The 9,445-nt window shown below is 35.6% G+C and overlaps 1 protein-coding gene across 1 annotated transcript in view; it reads left to right on the forward strand.

Annotated features, from left to right (window-relative positions):
• The first annotated feature begins 4,250 nt into the window (after positions 1 to 4,250).
• Positions 4,251 to 9,445, forward strand: part of LOC132189429 (putative expansin-B2) — a 9,954-nt gene continuing 4,759 nt past the window's right edge. The window contains exons 1-4 of the mRNA XM_059604170.1: positions 4,251 to 4,371; positions 7,441 to 7,590; positions 7,669 to 7,784; positions 8,203 to 8,382. Of these exons, the coding sequence (XP_059460153.1) occupies positions 4,251 to 4,371; positions 7,441 to 7,590; positions 7,669 to 7,784; positions 8,203 to 8,382 (567 nt within the window). The remainder of the gene's footprint in view (positions 4,372 to 7,440; positions 7,591 to 7,668; positions 7,785 to 8,202; positions 8,383 to 9,445) is intronic.

Below are 9,445 nucleotides of genomic sequence, written 5' to 3' on the forward strand. Positions count from 1 at the left end.
TGAAACAATGATAGTGAATTGTGCTTTTAAACTCATGCTTCTACTGGTCAATTGTTTCAAGTAATGCTTTTTCTTTATTCTTTAATGGTAAGTAGTAATGAAATTTTATTATAAAAGAAGAGATACCTAAAGCATACAGGATGTAGACAAAAGGTTTATTTGAGTAATTAATTCAAAGTTCATCTTGTCCTTGAAGTCTAGAAAAAGGAGACAACTGGATGCATCCAAAAAGAAGCATTTGCTCATACAATGATCTCAAAGAATAAAGACCTGAGCTGAAGTGTGGAAAGTTCAATATATAGCATTAAATGTCCTACTGTTCCTTTCCCCCCAAATAGTCCACATTATTCATAGGGGAGTAGATTCCATAGTGATCCTTTACTAAGCCATCCAAACAAACCCTTTGTTCCCTAAGACAGGGCTCGTCTGTACTGTGTGTCTGTGTTCACCAAAATTGGTACAATAACAAACTCAGCACCTTGGACATAAGTTGTGTATCTCAATAGAAGTATCATGTCCTTTGGTTGGTCATTTTTATTCTACCATTTTCAGTATTCACGTGCAGCTCTTACCTTGTGTATTTTCCCCAGTGCGTGGAATTGGTAGCCGTTTACCTATGAAATGGAAATTTGGAAAATATCTGCCATTTTATGCGACTATTCATTTTTTTTTTTTTACTTCAATTGCTGCAGGTTGAGAGGTGGAACGAGCAAAGGGAGAACGGGGCTTTTCCAGGTCCACTTTGATGTCGCATCAGCACCTGCAACATGGATTGCTTGTTCATTTTCTTGACGCTGGTTACAATGTCTTTCATCCGATCCTAGTTGAATAATAAGGCGGCAATAGAGTTTTCTTTGAATTTATTGAACATTTAATTGTGTTGATTATTGCATGTGGGCATGTTTCTTTATGACTTGAAATGCCTGGCATATTCCTATCTTCTCTAATATATGAATTTGTTTTGAGCATATACTTTTCTGTCTCATAAACAGAATCAAGAATATTTCCGCAGATAGATTCTCTGTAGAGCCACTTCATAAGAATTCTGCGTGCGCTTTTGCTTTTGTTTTTGTTTTTTGTTTTTTGATTTTTTGTCTCTAAAAAGTCGACACGTAAAACACGGAAGGTCAACCCGTTGAAATATGTGTGATATATAGATGTAAAGAGTAACATTACTCTTAATCAAAAGTTGTTTCAGCCAAAGGCCATGATACAGTTAAGTCTTAAGATATTGTTTATGTGTGTGCATGCATGATGTGCCCCACATTAGTAAAGTATAAAGAAAGAGTAGTTAATTTATTTAAGTGACTTAATACTACATTGGTAAAGTATATATATTAAAAAAAAAAAGTAGTTAATATACTTAAGTAGATCTAAGCTTGTTAGCGTATATAAAAAAAAAGAGTAGTTAATATACCTAAATGGACCCAAACTTGTTAGCTTACGATTTTGAGCTTGAAGTGGTGTCAAAATATGTATGTTAGTATACTCTTGCTTGCCTTCCTTGGGGCTTCTCTCCTTAATAATTGGTATTAGAGCCATTAGTTTCTATTGTTTATACGAGTGTTTTGGTTTGATGCGTTTGGTTTGACTCTGGTAAAAAGAGTGTGATGAGTCACATGTGAGAGGAGTTGAGTCAATGTGGAAGAGACTCACAAGTTACGGAAGATTTGTTGGGAGTGCATTTTTGAGTATTGTGTCTCACATTGATAAAATATATTAGAAAAAAAAAAAAAAAGTATATACCTAAATGGACCCAAACACATTAGCTTACACTTTTGAGCTAGAAGTTATGTTCAAATATGTATATCAATGTGTTATTATTTGACTCATTGGTGCTTTTATCCCTAACATAATAATGCCAGTACATTAAATAGAATTTCTCATTGCGGTAGTCTTTATCTTGGAAACGGTCCTATAATTGCCTTTAACTAAGGAAGTATAATATGACATGATAGTGTTAGAAAACCCCTTCGTACTAAGGCATTTGCAAGTATTAAAGACAGTCTAGAATAGGCTACAAGATTGAAAGTTAAAATTTCTCTTGTAGGTTGTGAAAGAAATCTTGCTCAAGTTGGTAATCCAAGCAATCCCTACCTATAGCATGAGTGTCTTCCTTCTACCTAAAGCTTTCTATATGGAGATAAACTCACTTATGCAAAATTTTTGATGGGGACACAAGAGAAACGATAAACAGATTTATTGGATAAGTTGTGAGAGAATGACACTACCCAAGGTAGCCGGGGAATTGGAATTTAGGGACTCGGTATGTTTTAACAAAGCATTACTAGCCAAGCAATATTGGAGAATATGGCAGCACCCAGATAGCTTGACGGAAAAAATTATGAAGGCAAAGTATTTTCCAAGATGCTCAATTTTGGAGGGTCAATTGGGGTCGAAACCCTCTTTTGCATGGTGGAGTATTCATGGTGCGGGGGATCTAAAAAATGGGTTGATTTGGAAGATCGATAATGGAGCTCGTGTCAACATCTGGAGAGATAGATGAGTTCCTCTACCACATATGTATCATGTTTACTCTCCACCAACAGTGTTATCGGCTGAGGCTAGAGTAAACCAACTTATTGACCACAGTGGTGGGACACATCTTTACTTAATAATATTTTTAGCCTTGAGGAGGTAAGGGCCATTCTCTCTTTACCGGTGAGTCTCACCAACAAAGCGGACAAGTATATATGGAGACAAACTGAAAAGGGCGTATTCATTGTGCGCAGTGCCTACCATCTTGCAAAAGAGATGGAGAATATACAGAAAGCGGAAGGATCAAAACAGAAGCACCAAAGTACTGTGTGGCGAAGTCTGTGGAAGTTGAATATGTTGTAACAGAGGCACCAATATATGAATACAATTGAGAAGTACTAAACATGAAACACACCCAATCAAAAATAGATGCAAAAATTTAAGTGGTTCGGCCCCCAACTTGGCCTACGTCCATCGGAGAAGACAGATCAAGATCTTTCATTACCAAAAAACCAACATGAGAGATACAAATAGTGACTCACCTCGAAACCCAAATTAACCTACACAACACTTATCAGTGTTTCTACAAAGAGAATTCTCTCACTCTCTTTCCTCGGCTCACTTGCTCTTTTGGATTTTCAATCACTCATTCTCTTGCTTTTCTCTCTCTCTCTCTGAAGCTTAGCACTCTAGTGCTACCAGAGTACTGCTCTGGCACTGGCCTTGGCACCCTGGTGCACTGCCTCTGCTTTTCCCCCTTCACTTGTGTTTCCCCTCTCTAGCTCTCTTCACTCTTACACTCACTTGAAGCTCACTTCTTGGGATGAGATTTTAAGGCATGGAGGCATGGCTATTTATAGCCTTAAGCTCCAGCATTCTCCTTCAATCATGCCAAAGAAACAAAATAAAATATCCACAGAAAGTAGCCTCCACGAAGCATCTTTCTTTCTTTATTTTTTTTTTCTTGTCTTCCATTTTGTCTAAAGCATCCATTGTCTCCCATTTTATATTTTCTTCTTCAATGAATGAGGGGGCACCACCCACCGTAAGTCTCCACCAAAAGCCATAAAAAAATTCCCACGTTTTATGGCAATTGCTTTTGAGCCAAATAATCACAGAATCTGCCAAATGCAGAAAAAAAACTTTTATTTGGCGTGCATGCCATAATTTACTTGCCACGAAGGACAATCTCCTTAAGAGGAAAGTAGCAACAGAACCGTACATTGTCCAATCTATGGGAATGCAGAGGAAACTGTCTACCATATACTGTGGTCAATTGCCCTTCGGCAATGGACGTGTGGGGGTACGAGTAAGAGATTTTTCAGAAAACTGTGGTGCCTGGTCCCGGATTTCTTCCTTGTGGCGGAGGTATTCTTTGAAAAATGCACGGAAGATCGGGAGCTGATACTGTTTGTGTGTACAGCCAGGAAGCTTTGGCTCAGGAGAAATGAGTACGTCTTTAATGGGCTTGTCATACACCCGTCAGACTTACTAAGGGCGGCACAAAATTCAGCAGATGAATTCCTAAGCATTACAGGGGACGAACATGAGCAGGAGAAGAGAAGTAACGTAATCCTACTAGAAATGTGGAAGGCGCCGGCAGCTGGATGGCGTAAAGCTAATTAGGATGCAGCATTGGACCAATCAAGCGGTCACCTGGCCGGGTGTGGGTATAGTGATTCGTGACCAGGTGGGTGAAGTAAAGGCAGCCAAATGCATGCACATGCAGCGAATATTGGAACCAGCCGCGGCAGAGGCAATGGACAGCTGGAATGCTTGTAGTTGCTGCTGTGAATGCCAAAGAATCCTCATCATACCGGTATGGACAGCTGGTGGAAGATATTAAGCCGGCTCTGAATTTTTTTCCCAAATGCCAAATGGGAATGTCGTCATGTTAGTCCTACCTTCAATACAGCTGCACATAGGCTTGTAAACGATTCATAGTGAAGACCTGGAACAGTTTTATTCCAGAGGCTATCAATGACATTGTTTTGATGGAACAAATTGTACCCACTTGATTTTTCATCAATGAGAACTCAACTATTATTATTTAAAAAAAAAAAACAGAAGTTACTATTGGTGCTTACGATGATGTATAGCCGTTACATCGGGAAAAACCTGTATGTCTCATAAAGGATTCTCCAAATTCTTGAGACAATATCTATGCGATACATGATATTGTTTTAGCTGTATTAATTGCCAGTATGAATTTGAGGTTCTCTCTCTTATTTATTTATTTATTTTTTTAAAATTATAAATTATCCTTGAACTTTTTACCAATTTCTCTGATATGTATTAAGCATACATATAAAATGAAAAAGAACAAATAAGCAAGAGATAGTTGGCCCAAGTTTTTGGCTTATTGTTGTTAAAGGTCGTCTCGATCTGGTCACTGTCGTCAATCGCCTCTAGTCACCGTTGTCGACCGCTGCCATCTCCAACCAAAAAAAAAAAAAAAAAAGAAGAGGAAAAATCAAACTCAACCTTCCAAAATCTTCCACCTTGAGTTTGTGGGGATGTTAGAGTATATTGTTAGATATGATTTGATATTGTAATTCATTATACTAAAATCAAATCAGATTTGAATACATTCAATTTTGATTTGATTTGATCTCCCATAAAATTTTGTAGTCTCTCCACCTCCCTATGAATATGGATCTTTGAATTGTAAATTCATCAAGTGAATAAGAACAACAAACAATATATAGCTCTTAGGGCTTTATCTTTGGATGTATGTCATTATGATTTTCTAGAAAGATGTCTCTATAAAATGGAGGGAAGGTGAAAATGGGAGATCACATGAAAAGTAAAAATAAAGGGTAGACAACCCTAACAATGGCTTCAAAGTAAACCAGAAATTAGTGTTAAACCTAAAATTATTGGAAATATGTCAAATAAATGAATAGGCTCATTGAAAGAATAGTGGCCTCCATTTAAAGCAGTAAACGTAGGCAAAGTCCTATAAATTAATGGAACAACCTACATAGCAACAATTGCAGAAATACAACACCAATTCACAAGAATCATATTCCTTGGTGAAATATGATCCAATGTTAAAATCTTTCCTAATGCACATGTCCAAAGCAATACCATATACTCCTATCTTCTCTAATATATGAATTTGTTAAACAGAATCATGAATATTTCTGCAAATAGATTCTTTGTACAACAGCTTCATATGAATTGTGTGTGTGATTTTTTTTTTTTTTTTTTTGATCTTTTGTTTTTAAAAAGCCGACATAGAAAGCCACTTAAAACATATGCTTTATATATCATTGAGGAAACTTCACTTTAATTTGACCGGGACTTGCCCGAGACCTCGCCAGACCTACTTGGGACCCGCCCGGGACTTGACCAGGACTTGACTGAGACCAGCCCGGGACCGGACCGGGATCTGCCCGAGACTAGACTGGGACCTGGCCAGGACTTGACTAAAACCTGATTGAAACCCCGCCGGAACCTGACCGGGACTTGACCGAGACCCCGCCAAATTTAATAAAAATATACTCAATTCTTAACTCTAACATGCCACAATTTTAATAGATAGTATTTTCCAAGTGTTTCGATATAAAAAAATGCCTAAATTCTGTAATTTAAGAATCTATAATTTCAATCCTAATCCCAATCTATAATTGGTAAACTTATTAAGCAAAAAATTTAACTTCTCAACTTAATTAATTAGTGTTTTAGTTGTCAATAATATACTTTTAGTTATTTCACCAAACTACTAGTTAGTTTGTAAAGTAATTGTACTAAAAGTTGTAGTTCCATTTACGAGGATATATATGTGCTAGTCTTATTAAAGATACCTACTATAATTTCATGCAATGTAATATATATATGATAGTTTACTCCTCATTCATTCCCACTATAATTACATGCATGCTTCTCATTCATTCCTCATTCATCCCATTTGGTAGTGTTCATCCATCCTTGAATTATTATTATTATTATTATTATTATTATTATTGTTATTATTTTTTTTTCTTCAATAAAGGTTTAATCAAGAGTTGAGAAACATATCACATCAACCTAGTAGGCTGAGAGTGTAATAGAAGTTGAGTATAGTATTAATGAATGATTATATTAATTAAGCTCATTCGGCCCTTACACCAGTGGTTATGTTCCATGATTTTACAGCCAGAATAGTCATTTATGACACATGAATTCTACCATGGGTTTATGAAGAAGGGTGGCGTAGTGGGTTCATAATAGACAAACAACAATAGAATCACAAATCTTCTTAAACCAAAATTCTATCAAAAAATCAAGGCAAAAAGGATATATAGAAAATTATCTATAGAGTGTTTCATATTAATAAACTGATCAAAATATATAAAAATTCTCCTCTTACATATTAGGTCTGCTATTTTTATAACAATAAGCAAATTTGGAGCAAAAGTAAACCTAAGCCTATCATAGAAATCTCTAGAATAATAAAGGAAATTATTACCATTAAAATATTAAATAAAATAAAATATATTTGATTGCTAGGTTATTTGATTTGTTGAATAAAATATTCATTAAAGTCCCCAAGAGAGCAATCCAGTTTTTCTTTCTTAGATTAATCTTACCTTTATTTCCGTATAACTTTCTGATATTTTCTTTGCAGCCCGTTTTGACCTATTAAACATCGGAATTAGCCAAGCCTCGTGAAACATGACTTTATAGATCCGATGTCCTAAACTCAAAATATGACATTTTTAATAAAACTCATCAAGTGCGAATTTGACCAAAATGAGTAGTATTGGCTTGCATCAGTTTAGGACCCAAACTTTCAAAGCTAAAAGATTACAATTATAATAAGAAACAAAAGAGAATATTGAAGGAGGATTGTGAGCACATGCATGCTTTTGGATCCTCTATAAATACTGCCAACAATAATCATATTAATCCAAGTAGGAGTGGTACATAATTAGTAATAGTGAGAGTATCCATGGAGAGTTCACGTGTCCTCCCTAGGCTTATCCCTTTCCTGCATACTAGCTTTCTTTTTCTTCTCTAAGCTCTGCTTTTGCTTCAATCCAAAACACCTAAACTTGTCAACAATTACAACCCATTGGTCTTCTGCTGGAGCTACCTGGTATGGCAGCCCTGATGGCTTTGGAGCGATGGTAATGTACAGAGAGAGAGAGAGAGAGAGAGAGAGAGAGAGTTTTTGTATTGTTTGCTAATTGCATATAAATTATGCAGGAGGGGCTTGTGGGTACGACAATACGGTATCACAACCTGCAATCTCTTCCATGGTTACGGGAATAGGCCCATCTCTTTACAACTCAGGCAAAGAATGTGGTGCCTGTTATGAGGTTTAACTTTGTTCTAAGCTGCAGTTTCAGAGCTTTTTTTATTATTTTTTATTTCTTTTGAAAGCATACAAGAAAAACTATATTATATGCCCTTTTCGCAAAAGCAAATATGCCCTTTTCTATTTATTTTTTACAAGTCTATATACATGCTTCAAATTCCTGGTTGACTTGTACAAATTCCTCTATTCTTAGTTATACAATAATTTTAGCATTTTATAGCTTCTTAATTAAAAAAGTTTCATCCAATATTTAATTAAAATGAGTAAAGAATTATAAAGGCAAACTCCAGTACCATATTAAATCACTATTAATTCTAAAATTTTAAGTTAATATATATGAATGAATTTAATATTTAATTTATATTTTAACAAGTTTATAATATTTGGACCAGTGTGATCATATAACACAAAATTATCAGGTCAAATGCACCAAACACCGGTCTTGCTCCGGCAAACCGGTAAGGGTGGTGATAACAGATTTTTGCCCCGGAGGTCCTTGTGCGTCGGATTCCGCACATTTTGATCTCAGTGGGACTGCATTTGGTGCCATGGCAATTTCTAGTGAGGAAAACAAAGTTCGTGACGTAGGAGTCTTGGAAGTTCTTTTTGCACGGTATGCATATACACTCCACTCATTGTCAACATGTGTATATATATATACTCAGTTTTTCTATATAGCTACTAGTTAAACCTGAGTTCTAATATAAAAATTAAACCCCCAAATATGGATTTTCAATATCTTTTGCCACAACCTCGGCATGTAATTAATGGACATTATAAGAACGATGGTATTTATATATATAGCCGCAGCAAGTGATAGTATATGGGAAAATGGAGCAGCAGCCAGCATGTGGGAAATTATACTTTGTAGAATGTATTGGTGCAACAAACCCAGCACCATATCCTTGCAAAGAACGTCACTTGGGTAACCATTGTCGATTACTGTCTACCAGGATACCGTAGAACCATCAATCTTTCAGAAGATGCTTTCTTTTGAGATTGTTTTCTCAGTGCTGGAATAATTAAAAGTTAACTATATTATATACAGATTACAAAAAGTAAGTTATGCTCAAATTATCAAAATAATTAACATCCTCGTAGGTACATAATGTGCATAAACAACGTTATCCACTAACTAGCTAGTTGCTATTGGTGCTTATGTTCATACACGTGGAAGAAATAAGAAGGTGTAGGAAGGACAAGTACTTATGATGATCATGTTGAAATCACCTAATGTATGCTACCTTCCATTGCAAAATATAGAAGGTAGGTGGATGCCACGATGTTCAAAAACATATTGAGATTAATTAATACATAAGGACAAAGCTATGGAGGTGGCATATCCTGATGGCATTGTTATGCCAGCTAACTCATTACCAATAATTCTTAATGTAGTTCAACATGATTTACAGCAAAAAATAAAAAAATAAAAAAATTAGCCAACTTAAGACGACTCTCGAAGGATGATCTTACTATATATATATATATATATATATATATATATATATATATAAGGATCAAAGCTAGAAACTTCTCTTCCCCTTCCAATGGGCCAAAATACACTCATCTTTTTGAACATTTTCGAATTAAAAAAAAAAGAAAAGAAAACTTATGTTACACGTCATTGCAATGCCAAACTAGAAACTTCTCTTCCCCTTCAAA

This window comes from Corylus avellana, chromosome ca8, assembly GCF_901000735.1.
Source record: "Corylus avellana chromosome ca8, CavTom2PMs-1.0".
In the NCBI taxonomy this organism is placed as follows: Eukaryota; Viridiplantae; Streptophyta; class Magnoliopsida; order Fagales; family Betulaceae; genus Corylus; species Corylus avellana.